The following is an 11382-nucleotide window of genomic DNA, read 5'->3' as shown; positions in this document are numbered from 1 at the left end:
CAGCCTCTGTCCCCCCAGCTTCTCCCCCAGTCAAGATTCATTTAAAAAAGTCTACCTGCTAAAGTTTGACCTTTTCTTGCTGCAACTAGGGCTTCTCCAAAGGCATGTAAAGAATAGCGTGTCCTGCTTCACCCTCTTCTGCTTTGGGGTAGAAACCTGCTGTGAAATGCAGGTCCATCGGCCAAAATATTTTGTGTGAACAAAGCTAAGGGCCTATGAAACTGACAAGGGTTTTGTTTTATTTTAATATTTTTTCTTTTATTTTAATATTTCCCTTTTATTTTGTGCATCAAGAATCTTCTGCTCCTAGACATAAATCTCTAAGCTGCTGCTAATACCTTCATGATGCATACTGTAAATCATATGCACAAGCTATATACTACTACTCAGGAGAGGGAAGACACTTCACAGGAGAATATTTTACTTCAGACATAGTTTTTACAGAGGGAAGGGGAAGTGCTGAGATTTTAGTCTAAGACACTATGGAGTCCTGGTGGTGGTAAACGATATTCAAGCCATCCAGTAGTTGACATGGTGATTGGGAATGAAATCAAGATATGAAAATGAAGGTTTGCATTGAAATATATTGATAAAAATATTTCTGTGTTGTCCTCCAAAAAGAAGAGATGCATCTATTGTTATGGCTCTCAGCCCCTCCAAAATGCCAGAGCCAAGGTGCTTCCCCACCTACAAAGGTTGTATGCAGCATGTTGCCTTCAAATAAACCTTTCATGTTGTGTTTCTGTCTATGTACAGTTGCTCAATGAGCAAACAAAGAAAATAAAATGATTAGTTTTTTTTCTAGTGCCTGTTAACCCCCCAAATCCTAAAACCTCTGAGGGACAATAATGTGGAGCTATAAACTTAGAATAGACTTCATTTTGTTTTCATTTGCAACAAGGCATCATTTCTGTACGTTTGCTGTTTGGAAAATAGTTTCCACGTTAAGGCTGCTTTTTGTTGTAATGCATGATAAACACGTTTATTAATATTTATATACTGGGCCTGCTTTTACTTTCACTAAAGTCAGAGTGTATTTGTACAGGGGGACATCCAAGTTTCAGCACATGATGAAATCTTTAGGAGCTGATATTTTTAGGGCTGGTTATTTGCCACTAGATAGTTTTGATTCTTTTGGTAAACATTCATGTGCAAATAAGGTGATGGATTCAGGAGAAATTAGTAAACGATGTGAAACCTGAAAGCGTATCACTCTTACTGTAAGGGATACCTTCAAACTGTTGTGAAATATATAGAGTCAGTTCTCTTGTATTTCTCAGGAGATAATCGCTCTCACTAATCCCTGCTTTGTCACGAAGACAAATTAAGTTTTTTCCCCATCTCTTCCTTATATGAACTTTTCTTCATGACTAGAAGCCTGTCACCAGGTCCTTTGGTATGACTGTTCTTATTTTAGCCCAGCATTTGGCCAATGTGAACTCGGGGCAAAGGGCCATCACAAATTTTGGACATTTCTTCGAACCCCGTGCGTGTGCATGTGTGTGCCTGTTGAACTTGGTCTTGAGTCACTTGCTGTTTGGTGACTCTTCTTCTTATGGGGAAGGCAAAGAAGGGATAGTGACTTTGTGGTGAATTGGCTTAGGAGCTGAAATGGGTGATTTCAGCTGGAAATTGTGTGAGTGGCCCATTAGGGTCAACATTTAAATATGCTATTTTAAGCCATTATATCAACTGTGTTACTGACCACCTGCACTTTCTTTTCTTGCTCTGAAGAAACTTGGAAGTCAGTGTGTTGCCGTACTTGTGAAGCCGTGCCGTTACCACATCCATATCGCCCTTTCCCCTCATCTCCAGGGTCTGAGCCCTGGATATATAAAGATCAGTGAAACAAGCTCAGTGGCTCGGCTGTAGTCTTCTGCCACACGCCAGTTACACCGGTCAAAAAAGCAGCAGGGAGCTGTAATGCCATACGGTGATATTCAGCTTAACATAGGTTTTTAGGGGAGGGAAGCAGCGGAGGTGAGAGCCGTATCATAAGCCTCCTTGTGGGATCTGATTTTTCTCCTTCGCACTAGTCCTGGATGTTGACTTACCTTCCACATCGCTGTTAACTGGCACAGATGAGGCAATTACCACCCCTGGGCAAGCGCCGCTTGCTGCTGCCATGGCACGGAGAGATGAGAAGGTGATGCCTCTGCTGTGGGGCTCTGCTGCCTGGTGTGCTCCTGCAGACCATGGCTGATTAACGTGACCGTGCTAGGTTTTAATCGAGAGTGTCGGTGTGGTGTGCGTTCCTGCCTGCGTCTGCCACCATGTGCAGGACCTCATCCCCGGGCATCTGCGGAGCTCACGGGGGCAAGAGCTGCTGCGGTGGGGAGAGGAGTGGGAGCCCAGTGATGGGGACTCCACACACACAGCGGATTCCCCATCACAGCCTGTGGCACGGGGAGAGGAACTTCTCAGTGCCAAACCATTGGCCTTGCTGTTCCCTGACCTCCAGAAACCAGGGTCTGGGAAAGACTCAGGGCAAGGACAGCTCCTGTGGAGCTGCACGGGCATCTTGCACTGGAGGAGGAGCTTGGCCGAGCAGCGGTCCACATGGCAGAAGCTGCGGTCGCAGAGCTTCTGTGCAGCACCACAGAAGCCAAGAGGAGAAGGAATTTCAGCCTGCTGGAGGCTTGGCACACGCTGGCTTTGTGCAGGGGGAACGGGCAGCAAAGTCTCGGGCACGTATGCCAACCGGGACCCACTGATGACCCTTAGCCATGTGTTAATAGTTTTCCCACATAAAAAAAGCTCTTCTGCTCCAGCACAAATCAAGGAGCTGATGGTCTGCTTAAAGACTCAGAGCCTTTCTGCTTTGTTATAAAAGTCACATCTCTGCAGAGGACCATCACGTAGCTTAGTGTCCCACGCAGGTTCGGCTGGGACTGCAGCAACGTGTGCGTTGGCCATGTCCTGCGTTCTTCATGCTAAAGAGGCCATGCGGGGCTGAAGGGCGAGAGGAGGGCGCAGCCTTCTCAGAACCGCTCCCTCTGAAACGGGGATGAGATATGGATTTGCTTGGCTGTCTTACACACGGGATGAAAGGGGAACTAGCCCTCTGGGATGGGAGAAATAAATGGGGTCTGGATTGTGGGAAGAAAGAAGGTTGAGGACCCCTAGGTTAGGGAAGGGGTGGGAGCCGAGCGTCTGGGATTTTCATACCAGTAAAAATACTTCAAAAATTGATAAAATCTTTCAGTATTTTGTCTTCTATTGTTCTAGTATCAAGGATGCAAGTGTGTCCTGAAGGCGTTTGCTAGAGCTGTGACCTCTTTGCTTCCTCCCCTCCCCACTATTGTTTTTTGCCTTAGCTGAAGAGGGATGCTTTTTTTAGCCTGGTACATAAGTGGAGGACTTAATGTTTGGTGTGATAGGAAAGGACTGTAGGTTGTTGTGGTGCATTGCTATGCTTCTTTTAGCCTGAATTAAAGCCTATATTAATACACTATTTTTTTTATAACATCCTTACATTCTAATTTAATTGCTTTCCTGGAGACTTGTCTTGCTATCATTTCTGTTAGTTATTTATCTTCTATGTTAGCTCCTAGTACACAGGTTATTTCCTTTTTTCGTTATTTGATTAACATCATGCAAAGTGCCTTCTATTTTTCAGGGTAGATATATTATTTTCCTCTCCTAAAACTGATTCTCAATATGTTTTGTAGCCAAGAACAAAGGGCTAATCAAATCAAACTATGTTAATGAATTTTCTCAAAAAATTTTGGTGTCAACACCACATGTTTCAATACAAGTAGTCAAACAATTGTATTGCAGGTATTTTTCAAGAAGCTTCTAGAAACTGCCAGAAAAAGATTTTTGGAGTAAATAGTAAATTTTAGTGATTCCAATTTTTTTTTTGTCCAATTTAAGACTCCTCACTGTGTTAGGCACTGTTTAAGTCTCATCACTGTGTTAGGCACTAAAAAGTTGAATTAGTCAACTTGGTCCGTAAAATTCTGGTAGCTTGGAGAGCACAGACATATTATACAGTTCTGCCCTCCTATTCAGGGGCAGGTTTGGTTTGGTTTGGGGTTTTTTGGGTTGTGTTATTTTTTTGTTGTTGTTTTAAACCATCATCTCAAATTATTGAGGCATTAGAATGAAATCAAAGAAACTTCCTAATCACAGTTTTTAAAACTTGTGGTCACTACTTGGCTCAATGAGGAGTATCCGTCACAAGGCATCAGCACCTTTTTTTTTTTTTTTGTCTCTGCAACTGGTTAATCATTTTTTCCCTCTTGTTTTTCTTTAAGCTTCAAGAGACAGTCAAAAGGAAGTTGGAAGGTGCACGTTCACCTCTCAATGGAGAACAGCAGAATGGAGTTTGTGATGGGAGCTTTTCTCCGACCAGCAAGCGGATACGGAAGGATGTACCGGGCATTGAGGCAATCAACAGCTTGCCCAATAATTTGCCTTTGCCTGCTGTTTCTCCTCTTCACCAGCTTGACATGAAAGCTCCCCTGCCCCTGCAGAACAGTGGAACTCATGGTAGTGGTCTAGAAGACTTAGGTAAAAACGGTGGGCTTTCTGAGATAAAGCTCCCCGTCAATGGTTGCAATGAGCTAGACAATAGTTTTAACATCCTGCAGAACAAGGAGCTAAAGCAAGAGCCTTTGGATGACCCAAGCTGCATAGACACTTCTGAAACATCTCTTTCAAATCAGAACAAGCTCTTTTCAGATATTAACCTGAACGATCAAGAGTGGCAGGAGCTAATAGACGAACTAGCGAACACCGTTCCAGAAGATGATATACAAGACTTGTTCAACGAAGACTTTGAAGAGAAGAAGGAGCCAGAATTTCCCAGGCCTGCCACAGAGATTCAAGAGAGTGCAAGCGTGAAAAGTGATCCCTCTCATTCTCCATTTGCTCATGTCCCATTAGGATCTCCTCAGGTGAGACCTTCTTCCTCCGGTCCTCCGTTTTCAAACGTCTCCACAGCTTCTAGCATAGCTTCTGTGTCCAGTGCCCCACCAGCCCCAGTCTCTGCCGGCTCACCAGCAAACTGTGTTGTTCAGTCACCTCAAACTCCTGGCCAGGCCCACACTCCAGGCCAGACACAGACGCGGTCTGGAAATGGCTATCTTATGAATCCAGCAGCAGCAACTGTGGCAGGATCAGGGCCTGGGCCTGTGAATATGCCAAGCGCTGACTTGTCTCCAGCTGAACAGCTCAAGCAAATGGCAGCCCAGCAGCAGCAAAGAGCTAAGCTCATGCAGCAGAAGCAGCAGCAGCAGCATCCAAATCAAGCCTCAAGCTGGTCACCTGTGGGCCCTCCATCTAGTCCATACGGAGGACCCTTCAGTGCAGACAAACCAAATAGTCCAATGATGTATCCCCAAGCCTTTAACAACCAAAACCCAATAGTGCCTCCTATGGCAAACAATCCACAGAAGACCACAATTAATAACTACCTCCCTCAAAATCACATGAATATGATCAGTCAGCAGCCAAATAACCTGGGCACAAACTCCTTAAGCAAACAGCCCAGCATGCTTTCTTACGGCAACACCAAACCTCTGACCCACTTCAATGCTGAGCTGAGTCAGAGAATGACCCCACCAATGGCAAATCCCAGCAAGAATCCCATGATGCCGTACATCCAGCAGCAGCAGCAGCAGTCCCAGCAGCCGCAGATGCAAGCTCAGATGGCGCACCTGAGCGAGGAGCAGAAACGCATGCTCATCATGAAGCAGAAAGGAATGATGAATCAGCCCATGGCATATGCAACACTTCCTTCCCTTGGTCAGGTAAGCGTGAGTGCGCGATATGCGGGCAACCATAAAGAGTCTGATACAAAGGCTTAGTAACTCTTTGTGTGATCTCCTCCTCCTCTTTCTCCTGGAAAGTATGGAATGTCATTGCAGATGCTTCTTGGACTTTTCATGTGGTATTGGAGCTTGATCATTTTAAGAAATGACTGAAATGATGTTGTGTTATGCTTTAGAATTAAATGGTTCTTTTTCTGAACTAGCGCTCCTTCCCTGGGTTTCTGCTGATGAGTGCTTAGGGCCACCCTGGGAAGTTTTGGGTTGGAAGTTATTCCTTCTTGGAGGGTTCATTTCCTTTTTTTCATAATGTAAAACTTGATGCTTTTGGATCCCAAACCATTGCATGGTTTAGTTTCCACAGCGTACATAGCATTGTAACAAAAATACGGAGTGGTTGGCCCCTTCATCTTGGGGCAGGAGTCCAGCCAGCTTGAAACAGCATATTTGGCATTTTGGCTCAGGGAACAAAGGAAGGACATTTTGGGTACTGAACACCTTTGGTTTCCACTGGAAGAAGTAAGCACAACTGAATGCTTTTAGCGGCGCTTGAGCCATGCGCGAAATCGGATGGTTTATTCCAGGAACTTTCAAGCAGTCTTTAGCAACCTCAGGTATTCCATTGTTATGCATCTGTAAAGTCGTTCAGTAAAAGGCTAAAGCCATGTTGGCTTGAGTGCCTTGGCATCAGTCTCGCATGTATTCCATGCTAACCTCTGGAGCGGCAGCTGCCAGGCTTGGGGGAATGCTTTGCAATGAATTAACAGCTGATTTAAATAATAGTTATAGTAATGCCCTGTTGCCTCCTAGGTCAGCTGGGTATTCTTAGTTGCACAGCCCCTGTGAAGATCTGCACACTGGTGTCATGTAAAGGCTTGAGAAGTTCTCTGAATGTTGTTTTAAGGGTTTCAAAAAAAATTAAAGTTAATAACCAGTTCACAAAGTAGGTGATGCCTTCACAGAAGTCATGTGCCACCAAAACGTGTCAGGAATCCTGATACAATGGTACACTAATAGAACTGTTGGTTGATAGATTTAGTGTAGCAGCTTTTTACCAAATTAGCTGTTTCCACACCACCTACAAGGAGTACTTCCTTCTGAGCATGGTTTAACTGTGACTCACACTGTAATGCATGTGGAAATACAGCAAAATTTGTCATTTCTTCAGCCTGTGGAGTTTGGGGATCTACCAATAGGAGGAGTAGGAGCTTTACCAGGTCAGAGCCCATCACATTATTTTAAATTAATTGCAAAACAAAAAGAAATGTTCATCTGCCTCCTGTTTTTGGTTCAGGATGTATGGTGACAGCTCAAAGGTTCGTATCTCTATTTTAATTCTGCTTGCCTATTGCACTAGAAATAGCTGGTCTAAAGCCTCTTCTTTTTGTGAAGACTTATCTAGAGAAATACTGCGATAATGACATAAAACTCAGACAGTAATCTGAGCTACAGAATTTGTCAGGTTGTAACTGAGAGGCAGAGGATGTTTGGTCAGGCTGTCTAATGCTTTATCCTTTCTTTTCTTTGTTTCTGTTAAATCTGTTGAACTCAAAGACCATCAAACAGTTGAGAGGATGAACTGCATATGTGGAAGAGTTAATGTCATCTCCTCCATTACATAAATTGAGAAATTCATGTTAATATCTCACTGCAGTTCTCCACTGCGAACAGGAAGCCAAGATTTCATACATCTAATCTCATTCGGTTCCTTTTTTTTTTTTTTAATGTACGAAAGCCTAGATATTTGGATACAACTTGACATTCTTCCAAAAACAAGTCCAGATACTAAGTCATTTCTATATCTTATGAAGAAGAAACTTAAGACAAAGCCGCACTTTGTTAAATAATACGTGCAATTCACATTTATTAACCCAGTCAGGATGAGGGACTTCTTGGTCATGTGTAGATATAGGAAGGTCCCTTCACTACTTGTGAAGCTTACTTGCATACGTCGAAGGGATTTTGTCTGGTGAGGAAGGTTGAAATAATAGATTTCTAGCTGTCATGTATTTCTTGATTCCTTCCCTTCCGCTTCCTTGAAAAGCATTTTTCTGTGGAAAATTGGAAGGCTTATTATTGTGAGATGTGCTTGGTGGAAACAGGTTGTTTTTGCAAATGTGGTAAGAATCATATGTTGATATTGTTGAGTTAAATCCAGATTGATGCAGATTATCTGATTCTACTACTTACTGCGCGCTGCGGACTGTCAGGCTTGCCAGATCCCATGTGGAAAACAATGAGATTGTACTCTTCAGTTTGAAACACGCTTCTGAATGTAAAGTGAATGTATCTTTCAGTCAGTTTATAGTTCATTGTAGTTTTGGTCTTTGATACAGAATTGTAAAAGAGTGTGTGTGCGTGTGTGTGTGTTAAATAATCTTGAGGATTTAACAAATGGCTTTTAATGGGGAAAAAAATCCTAGCTATTGCATCTCGTGATTGGTACTGACCATATATTTCTGTCAGGTGACTATTACAAGAGCATATTTGAGAACCGAAAGATGATTTAGGGAACGTCAGGCAATTACAAAAACGCCTGGTCTTATTTTCTGTGTACTGCTGTAAAATTCAAGTATGGCTAGTTGTGTGCATACGTGCACTATGTACACTAATTAAACCTATGTCCATTTGGGCTCAAGGTACTTCTGTTGTTAATAAGCAGAATTTTTACATGCACTCATTGCTTCAGTCGTTGAGCGTACTTTAGATCGACACACCATTCTTTCAGTCCAGCTGGGACCTTGCAGATGCTCTGTGGAGGGCAGTTGCCCGTGGCTGTCCTATTAACGTGTCCGTGCTGGTGCTCTGGGCTTGTGTCCTGGCCTTGCTGAGCATCACTGCGTACTCTTGCACAGAGAGGTGAGCAGCGAGAGAGGAAGCCGTGCGGCTCAATATCCGTGTGAGTGGCTGGACAGTCAGAGTGCTAAATTAGCAGCTTAGCCAGCAAAACTAGTATCCAACAAAAGTAGGAGTTCTCTAAAGGCTTTCTACACTGTCGGTGTTGAAACTCTTCCTGTCAGATGCGTTAGTCCTTTGCTTTGCTATGCAGATCCAGGACTGGTGCTGGCACTGTGGTTGTAACCCCCGTCATGCTAACGCTGAACGACCCATACGCCCTGAACCACGATGCCCTCTGTTTTTATACTATAGCTTGTTCTCTTCAAAGGAGCACTGGATGGGGTATTTGTTTTTCCACAAAGCAGATACTGGTTTGGATTTTTAAATGGGGGATTTTTCCAGGGTTAACCTGAAGGTAACTCAGACCGCTTTTTCTGGAACTGACCGCTAAACCCACGGTCGGATCCTGACCCATCTATATTCAGCAGAAACCATGGCCCAATCCTGACCCATCTACCTTCAGCCAGGCTCTGCCCTGCTACTCCTGTTCCCTCGTGCCGGACTGTTCTCTGCTCGGCCAGGCTTGTATTGAGAAATCCCAGCTCTTTGCCTTGCCCCACGTACCCTGTTCTGCCCTAAAACCAGTTGTTAGTTTGTGAGTACGTGGCAGGTATTGTGCTTTATCCTATTGCTGCTTCTGGGTGGTTCTTTCAGTCTTGCTTATCTGCAGCTATAGGCTAAAACAGCAAGTGCGGATACGCACTGGGGATGGTATTTGAAAGCTGGAGGTCCTCTGCTATTCTGGTTCCCATGTGATAATAAAAGAAATTGGTTTCACACCAAGATGCAACAGGGGCTTTGTTTAGGCTTTTTATGTGATTTAAGAAAAAAAAGCAAGCAAGCCTAAACCAACCTCCTCTCTGAGAAATTAGAGCTTTGTTTAACCTAAAATCTTCCATGCAGTTTTTGAGGTGTATGCAAGGTTTTATGGGAGGCACATTTTTTAAACCACAAAGTAATTTCAAATGGGGGGAAAAGTGAAAACGTTTTCTTTGGAAAATTTCAGAATCATTAATTGTGCCTTTTCTTGGTTCTAGCTGTTCAATATGTATGCGTAATGGTAAGAGAAAAAGGCAGCCCAACGGAATAGATGTTGAATGGCTGAGACAGAATTTGATGTTTGGAGCCAAGTAAGTGAGGGAGAGTAATGAGAGGTCGAAACAAAACAGAATTCTCCGTGGGTGTAAGAAAAATAAAACTAGACTGCAGCTCTTTGCCTGCATGGGACTGTGAGGATGCTGCAATTATAGTTCCTATTGAAACCACTAGTTATGTTGTTTGAAATTGGAGGGATGTGAGTACAGAGGAGAAATGACACCATACTGGAAGAATATCTTCAAATTCTCTTTTCTGTCTTTTGTTTTTATCTTATAAATTCAAGATCATAGAATCGCACAGAGTCACAGAATGGTAGGGCTTGGAACTCCAGAGATCTAGAGATCGTCTAGTCCACCCCCCCTGCTAAAGCAGGTTCACCTAGAGCAGGTCGCATAGGATCACATCCACGCAGGTTTTGAATATCTCCAGAGAAGGAGACCCCCCGACCTCTCCGGGCAGCCAGTTCCAGTGGTCTGTCAAAGATGCGTCATCTGCTCAGTCTGGTTTTGCATAGAATCACAGAATGGTTTAGGTTGGAAAGGACCTTGAAGATCATCAAGTTCCAACCCCCCTGCTATAGGCAGGGACACCTCCCACTAGACCAGGTTGCCCAAGGCCACGTCCAGCCGGGCCTTGAACCCCTCCAGGGAGGGGGCATCCACAACCTCTCTGGGCAACCTGTTCCAGTGCCTCACCACCCTTAAAGTGAAAAACTTCTTCCCAGTTTAACCTAAACCTGCCCTCTTCCAGTTTATAGCCATTCCCCCATGTCCTATAGCTACATGCCCTAGTAAAAATGCCCTCCCCAGCTCTCCTGTAGGCCCCCTTTAGGTACTGGAAGGCTGCAGTAAGGTCTCCCCAGAGCCTTCTCTTCTCCAGGCTGAACAGCCCCAAGTCTCTCAGCCTCTCTGCATAGGAGAGGGGCTCCAGCCCTCAGATCATCCTTGTGGCCCTCCTCTGGACACACTCCAGCAGGTCCATGTCTGTCTTATGTTGGGGAGTCCAGAGCTGGATGCAGTACTGCAGGTGGGGTCTCCCTAGAGTGGAGTAGAGGGGCAGAATCACCTTCCTTGCATGTGGAGGATAAAGGGAGATCTGTGTCCAGAGGAGATTTCCAAAACACAATTGTCTTTGTCCTGTCCAAGTGAAAAAGGTGCGTTTCTCACTGGAATTGTAAAAGAGATTTTATACTTTTTTGAACATTATCTTTGGGATAGTGAGAAAAAGAGATGGTTGATGTTCTGGGATTTGGCCTTTTCTAAAAGCCTACCTGAAAGTAAAGAATAAAGTCTACAGATTTGTATTCACTGCATGAAAGTGTGGCAGAAACACAACTCTCTCACCAGATTTTTAGGGGAGACAAGGTGGAATGGAAATAATGACTAAGACTGTGAGGTTCACTTGCTGAACAGCCTATGGAGATGTAGTGGATGCCTGTCTATGCTATGTTCAACTCCTAGCCACTGTTTTCCACAAAAGGTTTGCCCCGGAGTTCAGGTGCAGTGCCCGCCTTTTACAAATGCCAAAATTTGTTCCCCAGAAATCAGTCTCCTATAGACTCTTAAGGACAGACGGGTAATTGAAATGTGCTTGGATGGATTCTGACTATCTC

At 44.2% G+C, this 11382-nt stretch overlaps 1 protein-coding gene across 1 annotated transcript in view; it reads left to right on the top strand.

Annotated features, from left to right (window-relative positions):
* Positions 1-4259: 4259 nt before the first annotated feature.
* The window catches only part of MAML3 (mastermind-like 3 (Drosophila)), a gene marked incomplete at its 5' end in the record, with an annotated part of 95346 nt that continues 88223 nt past the window's right edge, over positions 4260-11382 (top strand). The window contains one exon of the mRNA XM_009892177.1: positions 4260-5756. Coding sequence (XP_009890479.1) covers positions 4260-5756 — 1497 coding nt within the window. The remainder of the gene's footprint in view (positions 5757-11382) is intronic.

The sequence above is a fragment of the Charadrius vociferus genome, unplaced genomic scaffold (assembly GCF_000708025.1).
Source record: "Charadrius vociferus isolate BGI_N301 unplaced genomic scaffold, ASM70802v2 scaffold199, whole genome shotgun sequence".
NCBI classification, from domain to species: Eukaryota; Metazoa; Chordata; class Aves; order Charadriiformes; family Charadriidae; genus Charadrius; species Charadrius vociferus.
This window is presented reverse-complemented; position numbering and strand designations above follow the sequence as displayed.